Source organism: Manacus vitellinus, unplaced genomic scaffold, assembly GCF_001715985.3.
Source record: "Manacus vitellinus isolate BGI_N305 unplaced genomic scaffold, ASM171598v3 scaffold_14_pilon, whole genome shotgun sequence".
Lineage (NCBI taxonomy): Eukaryota > Metazoa > Chordata > Aves > Passeriformes > Pipridae > Manacus > Manacus vitellinus.
In genome coordinates, this window is record NW_021939063.1 from 374,601 (window position 1) to 400,549 (window position 25,949).

At 50.6% G+C, this 25,949-nt stretch overlaps 4 protein-coding genes across 6 annotated transcripts in view; 1 reads left to right on the forward strand and 3 right to left on the reverse strand.

The window, feature by feature from the left end:
* PLXND1 (plexin D1) overlaps nucleotides 1-3,389 on the forward strand; it is an 85,355-nt gene extending 81,966 nt beyond the window's left edge. Inside the window, exons 35-36 of the mRNA XM_029958306.1 lie at nucleotides 659-733; nucleotides 1,353-3,389. Of these exons, the coding sequence (XP_029814166.1) occupies nucleotides 659-733; nucleotides 1,353-1,469 (192 nt within the window). The 3' untranslated portion in view covers nucleotides 1,470-3,389. The remainder of the gene's footprint in view (nucleotides 1-658; nucleotides 734-1,352) is intronic.
* Nucleotides 3,390-5,652: 2,263 nt separating this feature from the next.
* LOC103759899 (protein B4) lies at nucleotides 5,653-6,942 on the reverse strand. Its single transcript, XM_018068752.2, is given in 3 exon segments — nucleotides 5,653-6,221; nucleotides 6,300-6,566; nucleotides 6,661-6,942. Coding segments are annotated over 3 exon segments (969 nt in total). The 3' UTR covers nucleotides 5,653-5,801.
* Nucleotides 6,943-9,816: 2,874 nt separating this feature from the next.
* RHO (rhodopsin) lies at nucleotides 9,817-12,858 on the reverse strand. The gene is made up of 5 exons (XM_008926317.3): nucleotides 12,394-12,858; nucleotides 11,296-11,464; nucleotides 11,016-11,181; nucleotides 10,535-10,774; nucleotides 9,817-10,125 (listed from the first exon to the last, which is right to left on the reverse strand). Exons 1-5 carry the CDS (start codon nucleotides 12,752-12,754, stop codon nucleotides 10,006-10,008), a joined length of 1,056 nt encoding a protein of 351 aa, XP_008924565.1. The 5' UTR covers nucleotides 12,755-12,858; the 3' UTR covers nucleotides 9,817-10,005.
* A 3,769-nt stretch (nucleotides 12,859-16,627) lies between these two features.
* Nucleotides 16,628-25,949, reverse strand: part of IFT122 (intraflagellar transport 122) — a 31,753-nt gene continuing 22,431 nt past the window's right edge. For 2 of the 3 annotated variants that reach the window (XM_018068770.2, XM_018068768.2), the window contains 9 exons: nucleotides 24,566-24,706; nucleotides 23,460-23,557; nucleotides 22,459-22,559; nucleotides 21,134-21,299; nucleotides 20,052-20,163; nucleotides 19,487-19,615; nucleotides 18,573-18,652; nucleotides 17,754-17,918; nucleotides 16,628-17,074 (listed from right to left, as the gene is read on the reverse strand). In XM_018068770.2, coding sequence (XP_017924259.1) covers nucleotides 16,985-17,074; nucleotides 17,754-17,918; nucleotides 18,573-18,652; nucleotides 19,487-19,615; nucleotides 20,052-20,163; nucleotides 21,134-21,299; nucleotides 22,459-22,559; nucleotides 23,460-23,557; nucleotides 24,566-24,706 — 1,082 coding nt within the window. In that variant the 3' untranslated portion in view covers nucleotides 16,628-16,984. The remainder of the gene's footprint in view (nucleotides 17,075-17,753; nucleotides 17,919-18,572; nucleotides 18,653-19,486; nucleotides 19,616-20,051; nucleotides 20,164-21,133; nucleotides 21,300-22,458; nucleotides 22,560-23,459; nucleotides 23,558-24,565; nucleotides 24,707-25,949) is intronic. The other variant, XM_018068769.2, reaches the window with a different exon arrangement.

A 25,949-nucleotide genomic window follows, 5' to 3' on the forward strand; every position in this document is an offset into this window, starting at 1 on the left:
CAAGCATCTTCAATTACTGCCAGAGCTGCAGTAAACACCCACGAGTTCGCTTGAGCCTAACTAGCTCTGGCACCACTGGGAGCTGAGCGTGAAATTCAGTGCCAAAAAGCCAGGAAGTTTGGACAAGGATCTCTGCAATCCTGCAGCCACCCAGCCAGCTGGCCCCTGGGCGCAACTGCCAGGGCCGGCCCCAAGTCCCAGGCAGCTACTGGCAGCCAGCCCTGGTACCAGCCATGGGAGCTGGCAACCACGCTCTGGATCAGAGTTCTGCCAGTGATGCACCGTGAATTCCTCAAAATCAGACCTTCTTCCCAAGGTGTTCTAGCTTCAGGCACTGAGCAGGATTTTTCCATCGACATTCTGCAGCCCAGCTGATGTGCTGCTCTCCTGTGAAATGGCTTTGGGCACAGAGGGGTAAGCAGTGCTACCCAGAGAGAGTATTTAAGGCTGGCTTTGAAAAGATGGAGACCTGTCCTGTTGTAAGCAAATGCACCTTCCTTAAAGGAAAAAGGCAAGAATCTGGCTGCACCAACACAACAGAAATAAAATTACCGAGGTCAAACCTGCTTTTAATGTAGTTGTTGCCGGCTGGCTGGGCTGAAACTCAGATGCTGCATCCTGTTAATATTATCCTCTCTTTTTTTCTGTCTTTATAAAGAAATACCGGAATGAGTTCAACACCAATGTTGCCATGGCTGAGATATACAAATATGCCAAGAGATACCGCTCCCAGGTGAGTGGGTTTCAGGGCACTCCGGTCTCAGCATGCCTGCTGTGGTAACTCCATAATCAGACACTTGCATGCAGTCCCACAGAACAGGGATTATCAGGGTTTGCATAGTCCCAGCACATATGTAGTAGATGCACGTGCAGATGCACTTGCTCTGTGTCCCTTGGCTGGCAACTTCTTTGAAGAGAAGGCCAGCTATTACCAGCTGGTCTTAACGGTGTTCGACTGGGCCGCACTGAAGCGGGGCTGCCTGATGTGTAGGTGCTTTCAAGAGGGCAGAACATGCAGATACAGTCTACCCACCCCCAAAATAACATGCACCCACCACCCCCCACCAAGGCAGTGGCCCTGGCTGGCTCCTGCCCCCCTGCACCCCACAGGCTGGTGCTGCACCCTCAGCTCCATTATTGCTGAGCATTTCTGCCACATTCTCCTCCTCTCCCAGCCCTGGCCAAGGACCCAGCTGTGCCCAAGGACAGCAGCTGTGCAGGGGCTGGAGGGCAGGGTGGGCTTTCCAGCTGTGACTGGGATTTGGGCTCCACAGGGCCGACGGCGGGAACTGGGCTGGCGGGTGGGCACCCCTACACTGCCTTATCCACCCACCTGCCCATGTCACCCACAGATTGTGGCTGCCCTGGATGCCAACCCCACAACGAAGCGCACCCAGCTCCAGCACAAATTCGAGCAAGTGATTGCGCTCATGGAGGACAACATCTACGAGTGCTGCAGTGAAGCCTAGGCCAGCTGCAGCCCTGGAAGTGACCTTTCCTGCAGCACAGTGCCACAGGGAACCTGCCTTCAGCCACAGGCACACCGTGGTCATCCTCAAACCAGCCTTGTGGTGGGGGTGGTCCTGGCCATGGCTGAAGGGCTCCCTCACATCACAAGAGGCCACAAGACACCTTTCAGAGCAGCTCAAACTCCTCTGGTATCCACTGTGGCACCCATAATTTATTTGCTGTTGCCAGCCAGAAATGGAGGTGTGACACCTGGGGCAAGCTCAGTTCACCACTTCCCTCTGGTCAGCACCCAAGCAGTCAGCACTCCCTGCATCCCGGCGTGTGGCTCCTCAGGACAAGGGATGGGGCTGCAGAGGCTGGAACAACAGACACAAAGCAGAAGGGTCACCTCAGGGAGTAACGAGCAGAGACAGCATAGGCCATCTCAGCAACACCTGAGTTCCCTTCCACTCCATCCCTCCAACATCCTTGTTTTTCGAACACCAGGGACTGATTCTTATCAGCTGTTCACTATCTGCTGCATTCTGTGTATTTTTGTGCCTTTTAATTTTTGTACTGTATGTGTAAACATAACTGCCCCTCCATCTGAGACTTGGGCAACATGAGGAACTTGGGGCTGAGACAAAGCAATTGCTTCCCAAGCAGCTAAGGCATGGTGAAAGCACTTTATCCCTAACAGAGACAGCTGTTTGGGTGCCAGAGGGAGTGCAATCCATGTAAGACAGTGTGGGAAGGGCCGTTCCCCCTTCCCTGGGTTCTTGTCTCTCATACACAGCAAGCTGGAGGTGCAGTGGGTAGGCAAACATCCCACTGCCCAACCAGCTCATCGCAGGCATGGTCCTGTCTAGACCAGATGCAGACAGAGGGTGAGGGAAGGACCGTGGCCCTTGCTCCCAGCCTCGCTGCACTGGCTCAACACGTGTCTGTGGCACTGCCCCCAGTGTCTGTGGCACCTTGACCCCAGTAATGCCTTTCATGCCAACAGGGCCAGCTCCTGCTGACAGCCCTCTGACAGTGGCCTCGAGCCACACACAGGGCAAACACCAGGTAGCATCGTCCCTTTCTCTGCCTCTCCCCGTGGCCATCACCAAACACAAAGTCAGTGCTGCAGAGGTGTCTCCTAAAGCAGCTTGTTCTGCTTGCTTCAGGGCCAGCCCCCGTGGCTGATATCTGAGAGCAGCCAAGAGAGGGGGCTTGGCTATGTTACCAGCCTGTTTTCAGACCTTAAAGGCAGCGGGACTGGACCCATCCCCTGGCAGCCCAGCACTGACACAGGCCAGCAGAGCAGCTCTGGCATCCCGAGCTGCAGACTAAGGTAGAGAGTGTTCAGGCTTAGGCCAGGGTCAGTGAGAAGGTCCCACTGGCAGACCAGTGGATCTCATCCAAGACCAGAAACCGCAGTGCCGCCCTGTGGCATTTGCACTGGGGCAACACCCCATCCCAGCTTGGTGGCCCCTTCTCTTTCCTGCAGCCCGGGGAGCTGTGACTGCTCTGGTCTCCAGTGTCACACAGGCCCCTCTGAAGAGGCTGGGTACAGCCAACGCCATGTGCTCGAAGCCAGCATTCCTGCATGGGAAAAGGCTCCTGCCCACAGGGCTGACCCTCCGCAGATGCCATGGTTCAAACTGCCAAATAGGAAAGAAACAAAGAAAAAAGTTACTACCTCACTGCAGGAGGGTGTAAGGGGAGCCTTTGTTAGTCATTCAACTGACAATGATGCAGCCTGCTATTAGATAACTGTTCACCAGAAGTACTCCTGGGTGACTGCCATGGACAGGTGGCCTCCATTCCATTGTTTCCAGTAATGCCACATTTGTCAGAAACCGCAACATCGGAGTTGTGTATGTGTACATAGATATCTATTTTAAAACAAATGATAGACTTTATCCAGTATGTTAAAAAGGGGGAAGGGAGGGAAGGGAAAGGGGAAGAACAGAGGGGGTTTTTTAAAGAGAACTACAGAAAAAGTACTTACACTGCAGAGGTCTCAATGTCTTTGCTGAGGATGTGGCTTCAGAATATAAACTCTTAAGAATGTAGCTGGGCTACATTTTATTTTGAAAGTGATTTCACAAAATTTGAATTTTTTTTTCTGTTAGAGACTGTGAATAGTTGACAGAGATTTAGGCAGGCCCAGCACAGGGAAGGCAAGGGCAAGAAAGAGCAAGGTAGCAGAGAATGTTGAGTTTGGTTGGAGGCAGGGAAAGGGCCATGGAGCTGTAGCCCCATGTTGTTTGTTACAGGGAAAGGAAACAAGTGAGTCAAGAGCAAGTAGGGTTTGCCTCCAGGTGCTGTGACTGGGCTGTGTATTGAGGCTATTGCTTTATTATTTAATTTTTATCAAAGCAAAAAAAAATAAAAATAAAAAAAAGAAGTATTTGCTACAGCCATGTAAAGGAACAACTTTAACAGAGCAAAAGCTCGAGGGTTTGTAGTGTTGTATTGCCTTGAACCCCTGAGCCCTTTGTAACATGTTTTCCAACTTCGGCACGTGTTGTGGATGTAGTGCCCTTACCTGCTGTGTAGTGGAAGTGGCAAACTCCTGGCAAAGCCTATCTTTGTAATAAAACAAGGTGCTGAACCTGTGGAGTGCAGTTCCTTCCCCTGTGTGTGCAGAGTACACACATGAAAGACACCTGCACAGACGAGCCTTGCGTGTACAAGGCACACCATGTGCAGGGTCAGCAGCTCAATGAGAACCCCCTTGTTTCTGCAGGAGACAGGTTTGTACCTCTCTGAGCTGCAGAGCTCGCTGTGGCCACACAGCACTCCCACAGCCGGTGCCACGGCTCCCGCTGGAACAGGCGCGGGAGCGACTGGCACCCGAACTGACTGACACTGCTGCACACGTGAAGACCAGCAGCCCCACAGCAGCAGCTGGGGCCGGGCACCCTCACCTCTGCCAGCTGCCCAGTCCACAGGACAGTGCCTCCCCCCAGCCCTGGGGAGCCAGCACCTCCCTGCACTGTCAGACCAGGCTGCAGCTTCAGCACCCTGACACCAGCTTGGCCCAGGGGCCTTAATAACCATGGCATTGCTAAATCCATGCTCTTCCATCTCCTCCAGTAAAAGCTGCACTTTCCAGACACTGGAGGGATTTTTTTCTCCTGCTAGGAAGTTGATTCTTAGTAAAGCTAAATCCAGCCATTAAATGACTTGGCCTCTCTCAAAGCAAGAGAGCTGCACGTTTCACACTGCAGATGGTGAGGAGGGAGGACACAGCCCCTTCCCTGCCCTGTTGGGACATTGCCACCACTGTCAGAGGATCCAGTGAACTCAGCTCAGTTACTGCTGTCATATTCCCCACCCTGTCCCTGGAGGGACACGAGTTCCAGTTCCCTTAAAGATGGATCAACATAGTCAAGGCTGAAGTTTAAAGAGAAGTTAGTTTGCTCAGCTCTTGCTTAAGCCCCAGAGCAAGGCCAGGAGCCTTGGAGGGCATTGGCAAGGCCAGCTGCAGATTAGTGAAATCCTCTTTAGGAAGAGTTTTACTTCCACTTATTTTCTCCCACCCAGGAGGACTGTAACCCTTTACACGATCAGCCTGACCTTCAGAAGGGCTCTGCTCTGGGCAGAGCAAGAGAAATTCAGGCATTTGAAGCTATTAAATGAAAGTGTCATACACTGACCCACAGGAGCTCACAAGACAGGTTTGGATGTGGGAACTGTGCCACAGACAGATAACAAGAGTACAAACTATGCTGGAGGCTACAGCAAGCACTCCAAACTCATTTTTGAGCCCTAAAACACCTCTATCTTTCTCTTACTATAGTTAGAGCACACGCAGCTCCCCCCAGTGCTCGGGACCATGGCATGCACCCAGACCTCCCACCCTGGCACTCTCATAATCCCAGCTCAGCCAGGCATCAGCACAAGGGCAGCCAAGAGGGCAGAGGGCTCGACACCTTACGGTCCACACCAGCAGTACTGGCCAAGCCTGAGCTTCTCCATTCCTGGGGGTGCCACCATGCTGTGTCCTATGGGTCCCAGGGCCCCTGCCCAGGCCATGACTGCCAGCCTGCACACACACAGCCCCCAAAGCCCAGCATACCCCTGGCACCACAGCTGGGGACAGACAGGGCACCTCTCCATGAGGGCAGGCAGAGAGGCAGCTGCCTGCAGTATCAACTCACTACCATGCCATGCAGCATGAGGCCAGGGCTGGGAAATGGGAGCCCAGGGGCAGGGGCCCACAACCAGGGCAGCAGTCAGGCCATTCTATGAGGTGAGTAAAGAAGCTTTATTAGCAGAAGGTAAACACAGAGTTAAAACCTGTCCTGGGGACTAAAAGCAGCCCAGACCCTAAGGGCCTGGGGCCAGCTGAAGCAGGGCTAAGTGAGACTGTCTGGGTCCCCCGACAGAGCCGTTCTGTCCTCTCCAGGGGATGCTGCCTTCTGCAGCCTGGCTTCCCCCTGCCTGGCTCCTGGGGTCACCCGGGGCTTCCTCGCCTGGCCTTGACCCCTCTGTGCCTTGGGGGGACCCTGCTGTGCCCCCTTGAGCACCTTCCCCTTGCTCTTTCCCCCAGGGACCTTTTGGGGCCCCTTTGTCCCAGCACCCACAGAGCTGTCGCTTTTGCTCCTTCCTACAGCCTCAGTCCCACAGGGCCTTGAGCACCCTTTGCCAAGTACCTGGGGGTGGTCAGCAGCTCTTGGGGGCCTTGAACACCCTGTGCCAGGGGCCTGGGGGTGGTTGGCAGCTCGCGGGGGCTTTGCTCCATCGCTCCCAGGCTTCACTGCAGCTCGTGGCTGGGCCTGGAGGAGAGGGAAGAGAGCACCTCAGGGTGCTGCCATGCCATGAGCCACCCAGCCCCACTGCCATCACCTACTCACATCCATGGGCTTTGCTTTTGGCTTCTGCTTCATGGCTGCCAGCTACTGCTTCGTGGTACCTGCAGACGGGGTGGTGGATGAGTCCTGGTGAGGCCAGGCAGCATGGGGTGGCTCATGCCCCTGAAGCCCTTTACCTCGTTGTTGTGCACCAGCCACAGGGACACAGGGGTCCTTGGTGGTCCCTTCCTGTCCTGGCTTCGGGGCCTGTCCTCTGTCAGGATTTGCCTGGCCCAGATGCTGCTTGTGCTGTGGCTCCTTGGGTGCTAACTGGGGGTGAGGGCAGGCTGTCAGTGGGCCCAGGCAGCACCTCAGCCCCCAGCCGCCCTGGCAGCCCCCAGCGCCCTGGCAGCCCCCTGCTCACCAGGAAGGTGCCGGTGGCCCCCACAGCAGAGGAGTTGTGGGGCCGCACCAGCTCCACACAGCTCAGCCCCTTGCTCAGTGCCTGCTTCAGCAGGTACTTGAGCCGGATAGGATCCTCCATGGGGTACTTGGCCAGGATGAATCGCTTGATGGTGAAGACAGAGGCGCCCTTCTTCTCATCTTGGGCCTGCAGCACCTCTTTGACCATCTGCAGGGTTGAAGGGCACCGGGCCACACCGCCCAGGACCAGTGGGCCTGGGAGTCGGGCTGGAAGAGGCACCATTTGAGACTGGGGTCTAGCCCCAAGACACTCACACCTCCAAGGGCTGCAAAGCCCCCAGAAGCTGAGCAGCCATAACTCTACTCATCCCTACAGACTCACAGGGACTGTGGCCACTAGAGCTCAAACCAAGCCCCAGAGACCCAGCCCCACCAGAACCCAAAGTGAGCCCTAGAGCCCGAGCTGAGACTCACCAGACATCCAGCTCTGCAGGACCCTGCAGCGCTTGCAGACCCCTTACCCATTTGAGGCTCCATAGCAGAACACACAAGCCCACAGCCTTGGGCACAGGCAGCTCCACCTACAGCACCACTGACCCTGCTCCTTAGGCCCACCTCACCTCCCTGCAATTTATCTCATGAGCAGCCTGGATGGCAGCTGGTTGGCAGCTGCTAATTGCTCTGATCTCGTCCCAGGTGGGAGCTGGGAATTCAAGTGCCCTTTGCCAGAGTTTTGTGTGGGGCTGGAGGGGCTCAGGGCAGACCTGAGCAGATAGTTTGGAGAGGGATGAGAGACTGGGAGTGTGTGGGATGATTACCCTGAACAGGCAGGGGAAAGGCACCCACCCACTGCTGGGTGGGTGTTGGGGTGCTGGGATGGCAGCTTGCTGATAGCATTTGCTGTGGGGTGCACGAGGAGCCAGCTTGCAGTGTGCGGCCCACACAGACCTGTTCCCAGTGTGCTGGTGGGATGTGCTTTCTCCCTTTGCTTCACTGAGAAGCAGGGGTCTGATAAGGAGGGGAAAAAACAATCGCACAAAGGAGAGGAGGAAAATGAAGAGCTGCTTGGTTAATCAGCAAAGTGACTCCCCCCCACTATCTCCATGACCATGTTCATGAGCAGGACGACCATTCGTCCCTGCCCACTGAATCCCACCATGCTCAGGGAGAGCACTCCCAGCCCCGGACACGGACAGCCATGTCCCCTCCACGTCCCCTCTCTGCTGCCACCCGAGTAAATCACTGAAGGTTCTTTGGTGCAGGAACAGCACAAATGTCCCCACCTGGGGGACTGCTGTGTTCCTCCCCAGTGCCCCATCAATCCCTCCCTCTGTACACAGGAGACTCACAGGGCTTCCGTGTGCATTGTCTGTCTGAAAGGTGAGGAAGCTGTGAACCAAGATTACACTATGGCAGGATTGGCTCCTGGCCACGTCAGCAGACCTGTCACCATGGCAATGGACCTGCAAACTACTGCCCACAGAGACCTTCATCAAGGTCTGTGCCCACCACTTGAGCCCGGGGGCCAGATCCTGGCTGAGGTGGCAGCAGGAGGCAGGTCTGGCAACTGGGAGAGAGACCGAATGCCTGGAGCACCACATGCCCAATTCCCCCCAGACCAGCAGCACCAGCCTGCTCCCTGCTCCATTTCCAGTCCATTTCCAAATTCCCCAGGAAGCGGACAGTGGGGACACTGGAAGGAGGCAGGGCCTGGCACCATCCTCCACCTGGATCCATCCATCACCTCTCTGGCAGCTCTGTGATGCCTCTGGTACCCAGCTGAGCTGGCAGGGGGGGTCCCAAACCCTTGCTTGCCACCAGCACCACCAGCAGTAGCTGTAGGGCTGGGCACGGTGAGGAGTGACAGCCCGCAGGCTCGGGGCCAGGCTGTGTGCTGGGGCTGGTCCTGCACGGGCAGGCGAGCTGCGGTGCCAGGCATTGCCACACTCCTCTGGAGCACAGCCTCACGGACAGCAAATAAACACCAAATCCCTCCTCCTCTTCCCTCCAAAACCGCCTCCTAGATTTGAAGTACATGAATCAGACATCAGCCTAAACACTGAATTATTCATAAAACTCTAATCCTTAGATTTCACTGAATATGCAGAAGTATGGATAAAAAAAATAATGAGAGAATTGTACTTGCAAATTGCTCTTTATTAAGGGTTTAACTTGCATGGGCTCTATATGTTCCCTATTAGTCCTTGCAAAGCTGCATAGGATTAGAAATCAGAGAGGATAATAATGTACAAAAATAGTTTCAAATGTTGATAACACTGAACAGCAAGAAAAACATCTTATTTGTGTAACTGAGCTAAAAATAAAAATGAAGAACAGTGCTACAATTGCAATATGCCATCTTGTAGTGCTTTGAACATATGTTGGCATCACTGAGCCATATGCTGCTGAGTCCTGCCTGCTGCGGCGCGGGAGGAGCTCAGCCCTGCACCCGGCGAGCCTCAACAGCACAGGAGCTGCCCAAAACCTCCTCTTGGGCAGAGGCCAAACTGACCGCAGCTGAAATGGAGAGGGGTGCGGGGGAGTGTGCTGAGGGCTTGGCCCAGGGGGTCCAAAGATGCCTAAGGATGACGGGTGGGACTGTGGGAAAGAGTGCTGGGGGATGAGGAGCGCGGCTGCTGCTGAGGGTGCAAGCTCTGTCCACAGTGCCGTGCCGCTTGCCGTGCCGTGCCGTGTCGTTGCCGTGCACGTGCGCAGGGCCCTCCGTGCTCCTGCCTGCTGGGCAGGATCCACGACCTTCACCGCTGCAGCACAGCAGGGCCCACGTGCACCGGTATTGTGCTGTCCCCCGGAGGGGACGCGGCGCCTCCGCGGGCTCCGACAGGCTGGAGGTGGGGCAGGGCTGAATTTGGTAGCACCTGACGGGGCCGGGGGCACCTCGATGCAGCCAAACCTGCTCCGGGCAGCTGGAGCGCGGCAGGACCGAGCGGCTGTGTGACACTGGCTAGGATTCATCTCCGGCAGCAGAGACGGGAGGTGGCCCAGCTGCGGCCCCGGCAGCAGCAGAGGCAGGATGTGGGAGAGAGAGGCGAGGGCAGCTCTGCCACGGCCCAGGCATGGCAGGGCTGTCCGCCCCAGGATCTGCACTCAGAGCAGGGGCACGAGCTCTCAGCAAGTCAACAGAAACTCACGGATATACGCCAGAGGAGCTAAATCTTTGCATTTTAATTACAAAACGTGTGTACACATTTTCAGCCTTGTTCCCAGGGTTCCTAGTGCCAGGAGAGAGGAGCCCGCCCCACAGGGCCTTGGCCGTGGCGAAGCAGGGGCAGGTGGTGACAGCGGTGGGACTAAGTTCGTGCACCCCAGGGACTGGCCCAGGTGGGGCCTACGCAGGAGAGACCTGGCTGGTGGAGACGGAGGAGGTGTCTGTCTTGCCAGCAGACGTGTCCTCATCTCCCAGCGGGTTCTTGCCACAGCAGAGGGTTGTGATCATGCAGTTACGGAACTGGGAGAGAGGGAAGCCCAGTGTGAGGCAGGCGGACACAGGACAGCTCTGCCCACAGGGCTGTCTCCAAGTTCAGCAGAGGTGCTTGGAAGCCCTCAGCACCACAGCACAGGAGGCACCACACCAATGGAGTCTCCTGCCCCACTGGCTGCTGCCAGCCCTGCCTGCCAAAGCCCTGGCTCCTCCATCAACGCAGCACCTGCATCAATTCAGGCTGGATGGCCTTGCATTCGTGAGATTTATGCAATGCCAAGGCTGAGCTGCACAGTCACCCTCCCATGTACCAGGATGAGATCACCTGGAAACAACCCCCCCTCCAGCCCACTGGCAGCTTGAGGTGCCGTAACTCTCTGCCAGGTGTTATAAACTGAAAGACAAAAAAGGAGTTGTCTCACCCCCTGCCACTTACCTGTTTGTTCATTACAATGTAGATGACAGGGTTGTAGATGGAGGAGCTCTTGGCAAAGAATGCCGGGATGGTCATGAAGATGGGCCCAAAGTCTGATCCTTGGTTGGTGAAGATGTAGAACGCGACACTGGCATAGGGGACCCAGCAGATCAGGAAGGAAATGACCATGATGATGACCATGCGGGTTACTTCTTTTTCTGCCTTCTGGGTGGTGGCAGACTCCTGCTGCTGGGCAGCAGCCTGTGGGCAGAAGGAAATGGAAATTTAATGGAGCCAGAGAGTGCTGCGCCGGCAGGGATGTGGGGTGAGGGCTCATGGAAGTCAAGCTGCGCATCTGGAATTTGCTCTTTCCCTCTTCATGGAGGGCCAGCTTGGCCCCTGGAAGGCCCTCCCCATCACCAGTCTGGAACCTGGTGTGGGCCCTTTGCCAGCACTGGGGATGGAGATGGCCCTCGGCCCACTGTCACTGGCAGATACCCACCTCCTTGACAGTGCAAACCAGGTTCCCGTAGCAGAAGAAAATGATTGCAAGCGGGATCATGAAGTGAACCACAAACATGTAGATGACAAAAGATTCGTTGTTGACCTCTGGCTTCAGAGTGTAATAGTCGATCCCACATGAGCACTGCATGCCCTCGGGGATGTACCTGCAAGGTGAGCCCAGCAGGTCAGTGCCCAGCAGAGGAGATAGGCTGGAAGACACAGCCAAGCCGCCAGCCAGGCTCCCACGCCCCCTGCGCTGGGCCTGGTGCCCCCCCTACCTGGACCAGCCGAAGAGCGGGGGAGCCGCACATGCCAAGGCCATGATCCAGGAGAAGGCAACACCCATGATGGCGTGGTTCTCCCCGAAACGGAAGTTGCTCATGGGCTTGCAGACCACTACGTATCTTTCAATAGCCAGCACCACCAGTGACCAGAGACCAATTTCACCTGCACCAGGGAGGGGACAGAGAGGGACACAGGGACTTTGAGCAACAGGAAGAGAAAAATACTGTGATGGCAGCATGAAGCCTCCTCAGACTGATGTTCCTGAGGACAACTCCTGGCAGCTGTTAAATCTCCACCAAGGGTTTGGAAAGAAATGAACAAAGGTCAAGTGCACGTGCGATAGGACAGTGTGAGAAGACCCCTCCTCACTGCACTGCTTACCCACAGGAACCACTTTGCTGCTATGTTTTGAGATCCATGGCTGCATCCCACCATTCAGCTCAGACAGCACCTGCACCTGCAAGCCTACTGCCACACTCTGAGATGCAGCGAGTGCCTGTCATCCCAGGATTTCCCCTTTCTACCCACAGCTTCCTCGGAAACTTGTGCCACAAGGATCAAGCCAGTAAAGCAGTAGCTGTGGCTGAAGACTGAGCTAAATGGAGGAGAGCATTTTTATACACACAATTTTTGTTTAACATCTGTTTGGGTCCAAGCCTGGATGGCATGGGGAGGAGAGCCAGCTCTGCTTGCCTGCACCACTGCGCACCACACCAGTGCTTGTGAAACTGGAGGAACAGACTCGCAAAACAGGAGGAACAAAACTGTCATCTCTTGACTCAGAAAGTGAGCCAAGGAGAGGTGCAAATCCAACAACTGCAAAATCTGCTACTGGCGGCTTTTCATTGCTGCACTGTGGTTCTCAGGATACTGAGAACTGATACTGGCTCCCAAAAGAAGGTTAAAAAAACAAGTGTCATTTGTCACTTTCTTCGCCTCCCACCCAGAAACATGGCAATGGCCTCGACCCACAGCAGCAGCAGACCTTCCAGGTACCATATTATTCCAAGATCATCTGTGTGTCTTTCCTCCCACTCCTAAAATCTGGGGCAATTTCTGGCAGGAGACTTCTGAATATTTGGAAAACTTACCTCCCAGTGTGGCAAAGAAGCCTTCAATGTAACACCCTGTTACTCCAAAGACAAAGTACCCATTCATCGAGGTGTACATGGTGGTCGTGAAGCCTCCAAAGACCATGAAGAGGTCAGCGACCGCCAGGTTCAGAAGGATGTAGTTTAGAGGTGTCCGGAGCTTCTTATGCTGGATGGTGACGTAGAGCGTGAGGAAGTTGATGGGGAAGCCGAGCAGGATCAGCATGAACATGTAGGCAGCTAGTGCTGAGAACTTCCAGGGCTCAGCCAGGTAGTACTGGGGGTACTCGAAGGGGCTCCGCACCACCCCGGTCTTGTTGGACATGGGCACGTAGAAGTCTTGGCCTTCTGTCCCATTCATGGTTGTGGTTCGTGAGGTGCCTTTTGCTCTTACTTAGGGGGTTCTTTTGTGCACACGGGGATCAACTCTGAAGTGGAGCTCCCCCCACCTCTCAGCCTTCACTGTCACCCCCAGGAGAAGCTGCTACACTCCCCTCCACAGGGCACCTCTTATAAAGTGCCCCCGGGGTAAGCCCTGGACACCGGTGTCAGCGCGATTAGGGTTTAGAGAATTATTAATCATAATCATCCAGGGGTAATTGGCTTTCCTGGGAAGGTGTTAAGGTGACACCTGTTTCTGGCCCTCACTGTCATTGTTGGAAACCATGGCTCATGGTCACATATAAAGAGGTAGCTCTGCACCTCACCTTTCATTTGGGGGGGATCAAACCAGGCAGCAGCTCTGCTCGCAAGGCTCTGCTCTCTTTTCCATCCCCCGCTAACAAGAGGGATGTGTGTGGTTCACACCCCAGGACTGTGAGTTTGGGGGCTGCAGATGGTGGCTGGGCTGGACAGGTGTGGTGTGTGTGATCCCTCAGTGACAGAGGGGTGTCCCAGCCCCATTCTCACAACAGGAATGTGGGTCCATGACACCAGCCAGTCCCCACTGGAGATCCGTCACCCCCATAACCGCTAGTCCCTGGGGGAGGCTGCAGAAGGCGATGTCACCAACTCTTCTTCCACATGTTCCAGCCACCTCTCTTTCTGTTCAAGATTTGGCTGCAGAGTTTTGACCACCACCGTGAAACACTGGCCCCGATGGCGGGTTACCAGTTGTACCATCTCCTTTGTGCCTGGCTTTGTGCGTGGTTTGAGTCATGCCAACTTCATTGGTAACACCTAATAAGTAATCTAGTCCATCTGTCCTGGACTGGAGTCATTCTGCACTGGTGCTGAGAATGCTGCTGGACCAGGGCACTGAGGGGAGGCTCAGAGCTGAAGCCAACACCGAACCTCATATGCTGGGTAACAGACATCTTCAGTCTCCTCGAACTTTGTATAGCCACCAAACTTCAGTCTTTCATGTCTCTCTGCCTGCCCACTCAGTGAACTCGATTGTGCTTGAAACATTCTTTGTGCCAAACAGCAGATGAGTTACATATTGTCTTAATTTTTCAGAGGCAATAAGACAACACGTACAGGGGGTGAGCACAAGGAGCCAACCACAGAGGAGTTCTCTTCTGGAGGTTCCTCACAGTTCACAACATTGTGATTAATCTTTTAAGCTCCGAAGCTATTTTCTCCATCTCTTCTCTTTTTTTCCACCCACTGTTTACCACCTTTCTCACTAGCAGTCGCTAACATTCCAGCTGGCAGGCAGGCACCAGCTGGTTCCCCTGTGGAGGCCAGGCAAGAGCTGTTTGCTCTGCCCCTTGGCATGTGATGGAGGCTGAAAGGGAGCTGAGCACCCACCTCCCCTTGCTGTTCTGGCTGCATTTGGGGCTGAGCTGAGCATTCGTCACAGCCAGGAGCAGCTGAACATGAGGGTCTCATCCAGCACAGGAGGATGTGCCAGAGCTGCTGGAGCTCATGGGTGTGAGGTGGGCAGAAACTCACGTCCTCTTGGCCTTAATACACTTCCTCCAGTCCTGGCCTAGTTTTCACCAGTGTTCCCTGTGATTTGGTTTAGCAAAAAGTTTTAACAGAAAAAAGCACAAAGCACTGTCCCTCTCTAAAGCAGAGACCAAGCTGGGAAACCTTCCCTTTAAGCAGAGAAGGGGGAAAAGAGCTGAAGTGCTGGCACCACAGACAAGGGCAGACCTGGCTGGCTGCAGCCCAACGCAGGCCATGCTCTCTGGACAGTCCAAGAGGTCTTCTTTACCTTAACATACTCTGCTCACCCTAAGCCCCTCTCAATTAACTTCTCACACTTGTTGCCAAGCCCAGAGCAGTGCCACTCTAACTGCAAATGCAGCTGTTCACACTTGTACGTGGGCACACAAGGATTAAAGGTTTATTTCCCAATACACCTTAAGCTGATGCAATAAGCCACTGCTGAGGTAGCAGCTGCTGCGCGGAGCTTAGGCTGGTGTGCGTCACCACTGGATGCAGCAGTGGGACAGGCAGGCAGCAATGAGCTAGAGGAATGGGACAAATTGCTCACAACAGCTTCTAACCAAAGCACAGTGGTGGGACCTCTTGTAGCTCCAGGGACACCTCAGCATGAAGTGCCAGGCTCCATGGCACAGGGAAGCCTGGACTAGAACACCTTGTCTCACATGTATGAGATGTGAGATCTGACTGTTCCTGCACAGAAAAGCCCAATAGGTTTTTCAAAGCTAGACTTTATTCACAGAGTTGGTTATTTTAAAAAAAAAAAGCTTCCTTGCTTGATCTGTTTTGTGTCTGTGTCACAGCAAACCCTTTCTCTTTATTTTTATAATTTTTCATTCCCACTGGCTCTGCACAACCAGCTCAGTTCCAGGAGAAGGAACTGAATTCCACCCTGGCTTGCATCTCAAACAGCACTGTTTATCTGTGTCAGTAGCAGAGTCTTCACTGCAAACAGTGACAGCTGAGTTAGAAAGCAGAGAGCTGTAATTAGAACAGAATGTTTTTAAAGTGGTAAATTAAGCAAACTTGGTCAGGAACCACTGAGGGCCTCGGAAACCCGGCCATGCCATTGCAGGCTCTCCCTTTCCAGAGGTACTTGAGCAGAGACATCCCATTTCACAGGCAAGGTGCTGCTCCTGTGGGAGCTGCTCTGCCAGCACCAAACACCTGTCGCTTGAGACAGTACCGTGTCCTTTCCCACTCAGGGCAAAGGCAGGCTGGGACAGACAGGCTGCCATCACAACAGAACTCGTGGCAACACGGGCACAGTTTTATACCAGTTTCAAGGCAAGAGACCTATTGCCTCCCAGCTCCAGCCCAGCCAGTTACCTACATGAATCTTTCTGCTGCCAGGGAACGACTGTGACCATCCTGAGGGGTACAATGGTATGGCTGGCATGGAGCTCACTTCCCTCACAGCAGTGTGGAGTGCTGTGCTTTGGTGTCCAAACCAATGCTGGGAACACACCAGTGCTGTAGCTGGGGCTGAGAGGTGCCTGCACAGCACTGGGATTTCCTTTTTCCCTGCTCTGTCTCCCTCAGGAATAGACCAGAGCTGGGCAGGGGGGAGGGAGCAACAGAACTGGGACAACTGCCCAAAGGGCTGTCCCGCTCCAGATGATGTCATGCTCCAAAATAAAAGCTCAGGGAAAGGAGGAAGAAGGGAGGATGTTGTGTTTGTGGTGTTTGCCTTCCCAAGTGATGGTTACTCATGCTGAGCCCTGCTCTCCAGGAAGCAGGGAATAAATTCCTTCTTGCTTTGCTTTGCTTGCACACAGAGCTCTGCTTCAACCATTAAACTGTATTTATCTCAACCCAGGAGTTTCTTGGCTTTTGCTCTCCTATTTCCTGCCCAGTCCTGTGGGGAGAGTGAGCCAACATAGGAGCTGCCTGGGACTGACCCCCCGTGTCTCGTGCCTCTGCAAGGGGCTGGAGCAGAAGGCAGCAGGTCCGTGTCCTCCCACCTGCACAGGTGGCTCGCCCTCAGCTCCAGACTGACACAGTGCTGGGGACACCCTGCTCAGCAGCACTCCCTTAGCACACCCCTCCATGGCAGCACCATGGCCAAGGGATGGTGGGAGCTCAGGAATGGTCAGAGCTATGCTCAGGTATGCACAACCTGACATCCTGCACTTTAACCAGGTGAATTCCACAGAGACTGAACCATCCCCCACCCCAGGGTGGCTGTGAGATGCCCCCAGTGCCAAGAGCAGCTGGAACTCTACAGATTACACTTGAAGGGCTCTACATTTTAAATCTCTTCTTGCCTAAATTGAATAGAAAGGGAAAAGAAATTCAAGATCAGAAGCAGGAGCACTATAGCAAATTCCAAGACAAAGAGTAGTGAAAAACAGTCCCATTTATTTGAAGATCTGTCAATAACAGGTGTGTATTAAGAAGCAAATCAAATCCTAACACAATCTGGAGTAAAAACAATTACTTAAAGCCTGAACTTGACCCTAGAAACATTCCTGTAAAATTCTGTGGCACTTCAGCTGCTTGCCTGGGAAATGCAAAGCACATTCATAAACAACACACATTTTAATTTAAAAAAATAGTTACATGTCTTCAACTCTTACAAACAAAATAGAGCAAGATGACTGACTTTCCTAAGTCGTTAGGAAAGCTTTATGGATCTAAGAAGTGTTTTGCCAAGCCAAGAGGAGAGACTGTTGTTGAGATGAAAGACTGGTTTCCTTCATTGGTTTGACTCATCTCTTCTCCGTCGACAGAACGGACAACAATTATGCTGGAGTATGAGGAGCTCATAGTCTTCTGTGTGAAACATCTATTAATTAGAAACAGATTTAGCACAAGTTAGCCTGTGCCCTGCTCAAAAAAAGTGCAATCTGAGCTCAATGGCTGCTCTACAGCACAAATATTCTGAAACCACCATCAGAGAGATTGGTTCTCTCCGTTTCAATTGCCTGAATGCTACAGCTGGAACAGAGCAGTGAGCACTTCACAGACCTCTGCCAGTGCTGCTGAGGAGGCACAAACCCATTAACTACTTTTGAAGGAAGGACAACAATTAGACAATTTCTGTGTAAGTAAACATGACTGCATTCCAGCATTTCAAAAACCCATTCCTGAGTGAGGCTGGAGCAGGGCTGAACCACAAGATAACTTAGTGACTGACTGATCTTTCTTGCTAGACCAGGCTCCAAGTCACAGAGACAGAGCAGAAGTAAATAAATACAAACCAGCTTCTGTTGGTCAGCCAAGGTTTGCTCAAGAGGCTCTGACTTGCTGTCAGGACAACTTCTCAAATTCAGCTACTACCAAGGTAGCTCTGTGCATCACACAGCTCTGAGTTGGAGTTTCATTGCTCTGTCTCTACCACCTCAATCAGGAATTTGCTGAATACATGTTAGAGCATGAGGTTTTGATGATTAGCATCGTTTCAGCCATTGGGTTCTGGATAGGGCTTTTTGGGTTGTTTTTAAACTTCTCCACGAAAACAGTACCTGAAAGCAGGATGGACACATGGTGATGGAGGCGTCGGGCAGCAGGGACCGGTAGTACTGCCAGCGCAGCGGCTGCGGCCAGCGCTTGACCAGCACGTCCCGCCGGCTCATCGACCGCAGCACAGCGCGGTTCACCACCACCGGCACGAACTCGGAGCCTCCCTGCTGCAGGAGAGCAGGTTGAGAGAACTGCAGTTACCAACTGCAAGGCCCTTTGAGGATTCATAAGTTGTTGTAAGAAGCAAAGTAAAATTCAGCAGAAGATGCTCATGTAGGACTGGCCCAGGACCTGTCCCACCAAACTCTCTGTCAGTGTCACCAACACCTTCAGCGACAGCAGCATCCAGCCACATCTGGTTCCAGTGAGCTTCCATTATCCCTTCAACGGATCCCTTTGCAATTCCCTGGAAATAACAGCCGTGCCCATAGTTTTTATGAAACCCTCACAGTAAGGCCTGCTCTACAGATGTGCTGCTTGTACCCCATGGGACAGCTCTGCTGTACCAGTGCATGGCGAGAAAACAAAATTCCAAACATCTTTGTTGTTTTGTGGAGTTTGTGTTGGGGTTTTTGTGTGGATTTTGTTGCTTCGTTTGTTTCTTTTTGATTTTTTGTTTTGTTTTGTTTTTTGAAGAGAGGAGCTAACTGGTAAATCCCTTTCCCTCTCAAGTGCTATCCTCCCAGTCTCCTGCTCTGCAGCTCTCGTCTTTGTACCAGATGCACACCAGAAGAGTGGCATGGACTGTAAAGTAAAGTTTGCTAATAATTTCTGTTGGTAGCAAGAAAGAAACAACTGGAAGGTACAGGTAAAGCTCTTACCTCAAAGCTCAGTTTTGCTGTAAAGGGATCATCATCCTCAATAATATCTGTACTGTCATCAAGCCTCAAACTCTGGCCATCTGGATGCATTTCTTAAGGAAGGACAAGAGTTCCTGTAAAATTTGCTGTACTCACCATAGCCAGCACTCACAGAATCAGTATGAAAGCACCCTAGCAGGACCAGTACCCTTGCTGCTCCACAGTATCTCAAACTGTGACAGTGCCCAGGTCATTACAGAAAATACCAAGAAGACCTTGCTGGGATTCCCAATGACTGGGGAATTTTATCACTGCAGTTGCTGTAGAACAGCGGGACTGACCACAGCCAGGCATGACATCACCTCTGCCTCCCTTCCTGACGGAGCAAAGGAAGCAATGTATTGAAAGGACATTTTTGAGCAGCTTCAGTCAGAGTTTGTGTGTTCTTGTGCATCACTCTGCACCTCATATTCTATGGCCCCCACAGCAACTGGGAGCTCTGGGTGCCAAAGCATTTCAAACCAAATCCCAACAGCAATAGCTATGAAGAATGTCCATGCTGCTTCCCTTGGCTGAGAGAAGGTAACCTCTAAAGGAAGCTGTTATTGGAAGCAACGCACTCCAGATTCCACTCATTCTTTACAGAAAGCAATTCACACAGAATAGGTAAAGCATAGCATTCCACTGTTAAAAATAAACATTTCACATGATTAGAAACAAACTGTCCTGATGAAAAAGCTTCATGACAACATTAGGTTTAGTTAGACCATATTTTGGTTGTTATACTAATGCAACAAGGAAACACAATGTAATTGTACTCACATCAGTCATATGACAAAAAAAGAGAGGTTTAAACCTAAGCGGGGAAAAAAATTCCAAATTGTTTAATTTTTCCCTATATAAGGACTGGAAACCAATTCTAATCAAAAGGATACAGTCACTCATCATCTCTTGCCATTTATTCTCTCTTTTACGCACTCTTGGAGCTTCAAGATCAATGAGAGCTACAGCTTCTTCATCCGTGATGCCATCTTCCACATAGAACTCAACCAGATGCAGCACCTCTAAAGAGTGGGAAAGGCAGGAAGTGTTTGACCTGCAGGAACTCAGGAAATGCCTCACAGCAGATACTGTGCCCCTTCAGCAATGAATAGCCTCTGGCTTCCATGACAGTGGTGTTCTGCCCACTTGCTCTCATGAAACAAGCTAAATAAAATATAATTACAGCAAACCAACCCCCCTGAACTTCTGAAAGGATTGTGTCAGTATTCACAGAGCACTCGATGCATTCAGTGTCTGGCAATAAAGCAATGCTGTGCTGCACCCGCACCCTGCAGTGAGATCCAACAGCCCCCCGGACAAGAGGCTCAAACTGAACAACAGTAAAGGGAACATTTGTTTGGCCAAATAACATTGCAGAGAGAAGAAATTAAGCACTAGTCTATTCTGTTAACATTTATCTACTTGCAAAGCAGGAGCAAATGGGACATCCCAACGCACCGTAGGAGGAGGCCGAGAAGACAAAAGGCTGCCTGCAGTTAATGCAGACGTTCCCCAGGTTATTCAGCAGAGGGTTGTTGGTGGAGCACCTGTAACACAGGGGCAGGAGCTCCTGCAAAGACACATTGAGAACACGGTAACTGCAGACTGGCACATCCTCAGCTCTTGGTTTTCAATTACATACGGGCTCCTTCGGCTGACACCACCGATACAACGCCAGGGCCACTCTGGAGAAGCACTGCTGTGAAATCAGATCCTTCAACATCTAAAAAAGCTTTACTCTTTTTAACAAACCAGCAAGTTTTCACATTAAGAATAGCTGTCTTCACCATTCTAACAATTAAATTTTCACCTTGCTTTTGCAGTAACAGAAGCAGAAAACTGCTTCAAATCAATACAAAAAGAAGCCAAAGAGAAGGTTACTGAAGCAAAGTTTTTTGCTCTAAGGTTTGGTCAAATTTAGGTTCTCCAATTAATTCATTTCTCTTCAACAGCACAGTTATATTAGGCAGTTCTTAAGAGTGTGTTTCTATTCTTTCAGGAGGCCAGGTGCATGTTCACTGGCACAATGCAATTTATTTTTAGTGAGTACTCCCTGAAACATGGCTTTATAGAACACTGCAGAGAGCCAAACTACAGTTAAAGAAGAAAAGGTGTTAAAATAAGACTTAAGGAAGGAAGGTCATTGAAGGGTTGAGGGGAGGAGGGAAGGAGTGTTAGGAGTAGGACAAATGAAAGTGACCTCCAGCTGGAGAGAGAGACAAAAACTGTGGAGCAATAGCGTGTGGACCGGGGAGAAAAGGGCTTGAAAGAATTAATAGACAGAGGGGAAGGTGGATGCAAGAGAGGAGAGGGAGGATGGAAGCTGCCTACAAAGCAAGGGCTGATTTTAATTTGTTCTCAGGAGCAGAAGGAAGTCTGACCTGAAGAATAACAATAAAAGGACTGTGTTTCCAGCAGAAATACAATTATGTGACAGAGCCATGCATAATATATTGCAGATTTTTTTTGTGCACACGGCAACTCGGATTCTTGGATTAGGCCACATATTAATGATTAACATGAAACACATTACAACTTACTTCACTGTCATGGAATGGCTTGGATCGGATTGTCAGGCTGCCCAGCTCAAAGGATTTCTGGAACCTGGCTGGGATATGTAGTCCCTGAAGTTTCTCATAGGCATGACGAGCCAGTTTATATGCACCAAGAGCCTTACTCTGCTTTGCCAGGGCAAGTAATGTCTTGCTATAATTTAATTAAGGAATAAAAATACATACAGCATTTAGGAAAAAATGCAATACTCTGTCTAATCAGAGAAGTTGTGCAATGAAGCATATCCAACACCAGGACTTCAAACAGGTTTACCCAGAGAAATCTATTTACAGAGCTTAATTTACAAACATGTGTGAAAGGACTATCAAAACGCCTGTGGGCACTTATTAGCAAGGTAAGGAACTGACCCTACATAAACATTGCTGTGGTTAAATATTCTGACTCCATCTGCAACATTTTAGTAATTCTGGGGTGCATAAATTTTGGCCAAGCCAAAAAAAGACCCAAAATCTTTACAACACGAGTAACCCACTGACACCAAGTAAATACACCTGATGTGATTGGAAAGAGTGGGCTCCATGCCACTGACCAAGGGTTGTCCTTCCCTTTCACCAGTGTGAAACAGTAACTGCTGTTCAGATCTACTGATCACAAGGCTCGTTATCCAAGACTTTATGGAAGATTATACATTTGTAAGTGAGGAAGTTATGAAAAGGAAATCTAACATCCCATCCAAAGCCAGAAATGAAGTGCAACCAAGATGATCAGTTCTCCTCCTCTGGCATCCAGTGACCTTCTGGTTATCTCTGAGAGAAAGGTGCATTTCACACAGCCCAATCATGGAGCACTCTCCAGAGATTCACTGTGCACTGACAAAGCTGTGCAGATGTTGGCCTGACAGACAGCACACACCAGCCTCATGAGAAGCAGAAGCTCCTGGGTTTCCCCTCCTCGTGCTTCAGTTCAGTGTCTGTGCAACAATACTGTTGAGATTCAAAGCCAACATCTTGTGGCAGTGACTGGTGTCCTAGAACTTGCTCCTCTGAAACAGATGACACACCAGACTGGGCGGGTGGTTTGAGCTACATGACAGTTGATGTGCACAGCTTTCCAAAACTATTAAAAAAGAAAATAAAAAAAAATCAACAACAAAAAGCTAGTGTGGCTCAGCATACAATGGTTTGAAGATACTGTTTATTGCTTAGGGACAAAAGTCAGATCCTATTAATGACAACAATAGCTGATACTGAAGATTCCCTCTAGGAGATCCCTTCCTTGGACCAATAGCAGTTATTCCTTTCATGTATCTCACATGATAATTCCTAGATTTTGTACTGTATCAGAAGGATACACTTTTGAGATTCCCAAAGGAGTCTCCTTTGTTAAGCTGTGAAGCAGAAACCTGGAAATATTGAAGAGGGTTTCAGGCGAGTTGAAGCTGAAAGGCTCCTCCTGTGGTATGAAAAACACAGACACAACATTTCTAAGCTGGAAAACAAACAACTCACATCACTAAGCATGAGGCATCTCCAGTACTGCATTTCTTTCATGCTGTTGCAAAAAGAGGTGTTGACAGAATATAGCAAGTGGATTTTGCATGTCTTTATCACCAAAGCTCATGCCTGATACATGCAGAAAGATCCGTGTAGCTAAACCACAACATTTAACAGGTTATTTAAAAATGAGGCCAGGCTGCACTGCTACAGTGCAGAGTCTCCAGCGCTGTGAGGTCTGAAGTAGATTAACAGCAAAGACTCTACAGCACAGAGTTGACTTTTGGGCAAGGGCACAGAGCAAACGTTCTCAAATCTTTTACAACAGATATTTTTACCAACAGCGATGGCAACATGACTGTAATTGCTGTAATTAGCAGGGACTCCTCACTCGTGAGGAGGTATCACTGACACACTTACCACCCTGTGGGAAGCCCTAGGCTGGGGATCCCTAGGGTGCCTTCCTCTGTTCAACCCTGTTTTCCCATGACTAAGGGAAAAGCTGACCCTGGTCTGTGCAGGAGCAGGGGCTTGGGTCACTGTGGGACCAAACTGATACCACCATCAAAAAGGCTGGGTGCAGGAGGTCAGCCATCAGCACAGCAACTGCTCCCAGAGTCAGGTACAGCCCTGCTCCAACTGCACTGCAGCTGTGAAGGGCTGAGGCAACACAAGTTCTTTTACAGAATGTACAGCTGAAGGCTGTATAATGAAGTAAAGTTAAATAAATAAAGTTACTATACAGTATTACTGATCTACACTCAATACTTAATTGCCTGAAAAGTCCTAGTTATTTCTGGACTCCCTAAGAAAAAAGCTCAGGAAGCATAAATACACAATTCTAAAGTAAGTATCTTACAGTGTATCTGTGAATGAAGTGATAGGCATGGTAAACTTCTGCCAAATGCTGGAAGCGATGAAACTTCTGCAACATTTCAGTCTTCTGCTGTTCATTCTCTGCGGGAGGCAAAGGATTTGGTGTCAGTCTCCCAGAGGAGTCTATGAGACTCAGCTGCAAGAAAACAGCCTGTTATGATTTTAGCAGCAGCACTTCCAGAGGAGGTATGTACCAAGTCAAGTGTGCCCCATCTATCCACACAAACCACATGTTGCACAGACTTGCTATTTTTCTGAGCAAACTTCTGGTCTAAAACAAGCATGGCAAAACACAGAATAGTATGTCAGTGGTTTGACACAGCCAGGGGCTATAGCTGAGCTACAGGCAGAAAGCACCAGGTGTGTATCCCTGGAAACCTCCTCCAGAACTCCAGAGTTTACAAATAAAATTAGTTTTGAAACACTTGTTTCACAAACATCAAATACACTACTAAGCCATTTGGAGTGCATCTCAAACATCTGAGGGGTGACAGATCAGCTGAATGAAAAGCAAAGGTACTTAGAGCACCAAGCAAAAGGCAGTATTCCCAACCTTTTATATTCATTATCACTAAAGTACACCTATTAACTGCTGGCTCCACCTCTCTCCCAGTGAAACACATTCAAAAGACAAGATGACAGCTAACAAACAATGAGCTTTAACTGCTGGCAGAAATAATTTGTAAAGTACCTCACCAACCTAAGTTTGGACACTAGATGTATCTTACTCTCCAACATAATCTTTTATTTACTAGCACATGAACCCTCCAGTCAACTTCTAGGCGTTGGGTGTGGTGGGGAGGTGCAGGAGGATACCTGGTCCCAGGAGGCACAGTTTTGATCCCAGCCAGATTTCAGAAGGAGCCTTATGCCTGCTGACGTTTCTGGTTTGTTTATCTGTTTTAAATGAGCACATGGGAAAACTAGGGGACTACAAAAATAGCACAAGCCCGGGTTATGCATAGCATTAAAAAAACCCAGACCAAAACACCCAGCAGTGAAGCTGTGGCAGCAATGCTATCAGTGCAGGAGTTGTTTGTCTACATGCATGAGAAGGTAACAAGCACAAACTTCCCTTCAGTGACTTACCTTGGGCTATGTCTAAGCACTGCACAGAAAGCATCCAATAATAATAGGCTGCATCATTAAATCTGCTTTCAACTACAGCGTTGTGCGTGAGCTGCTCCAGCACCTTCACAGCCTCTGTCTGCCTGCCAGCCTTGTGAAACGCTACAGAACCCAAAACAAAGACAAGTTTACAGTGCAATTATATCAATTAACGGAAATTAATGTTTCTGAATTGAAACCAGTCTATTCAGTCCATATCAAATAGTCTATCCAGGGCAGGATAAAAGGGATTATACAGTGGTATTTTCCTCCTTGAAAGCAGCGATGCTAATGGAACATGAGAAGCATCTGTAGGTATTTTGTGGCTTTTGCACTGTCTCAGCAGCTCTTGAGCTCACAGATTGTGCATGATGCTGGTTGCTGGGGGTTTTTTAAAAAGAAAAGAGGGAAAATACTGTGATGATTAGATCTCTCTACAAACAACAGAGATCTCCAAACACTGCAAACCACACCTTCACTCAAAACTACAATAAATTAATGTCTGAAGTTAGTGCTCTGGTGTGTAATGCTAGATACTTCGAAAGAGTACAGCTTAGACTATATCCTTCTGTCATTTACTAACAGCACCTCTTTATCTGAGGCACACAGTAACATCCTGAATTCTCACCTGGCAAACACACATTTGACAAACACAGTCTTCATAGAAAGAGATGGGGCTGAGGGGGAACCAACCCCCAAAAACCCAACCCCACAGCACAGCTGCCCCTGAGTGCAGCCAGCTCAGCTCAGACCTCACACAGCCACGCGAGGATCTTGAGCTCACCCAGCTCTGGGCACCTACACTTGCTGAGCCACAGCAGCACTGAGCTTTGTGGAGCAAACTGAGACTACAACCTGCATTTAGAGAGTGCAAACTACCACACTGCCCTAAACCAGGTGCTCAAAGTGTTGGTGCCAAGACACACAGCCTAGTTTTGTGTGGAGATGGATCAGGCCTGGCTTGTTCCCCACCTGGGCCCTTAAAGCCAGTGCAGTTTCACACTTGCATGTGAGCTGGCTCAGGAAGCAGCAGGTGCACCTGTCACGTGGAGCTGCACCTGAGCAAAGGTGCTGCACTGAAACCCTGCTGCCTCCACACAGGGCTCACTGCAACAGCTCCTTGCCTCTGGAACAGTTTACAGTCTGTCCACAAGATGGAAAGCTGCCAGTTCTGTTTAAAGGTAATTTCATAAACCTAACAAGAACCACGAAAACCTTAAAGAAACAGGTAAATTTTACTTGTACAAATCCCATGGTACCTAAAGACAAGGAAAAATTACATTTTCCACTCAGGTTTATAAAGATGGCTGCCATATTTCGAATTCTAGTGGGATAATAATGATATTAAGACAGTAATAATGATATT

Excerpts from the sequence above, each read along its gene's own strand:
- RHO (XM_008926317.3), bottom strand. The coding sequence starts at position 12,754 with ATGAATGGGACAGAAGGCCAAGACTTCTACGTGCCCATGTCCAACAAG. Across the intron at positions 11,465-12,393 it reads CTTCTTTGCCACACTGGGAG|GTGAAATTGGTCTCTGGTCA; the intron begins GTAAGTTTTCCA and ends TCCCTGGTGCAG. Across the intron at positions 11,182-11,295 it reads CCGCTCTTCGGCTGGTCCAG|GTACATCCCCGAGGGCATGC; the intron begins GTAGGGGGGGCA and ends CTCACCTTGCAG.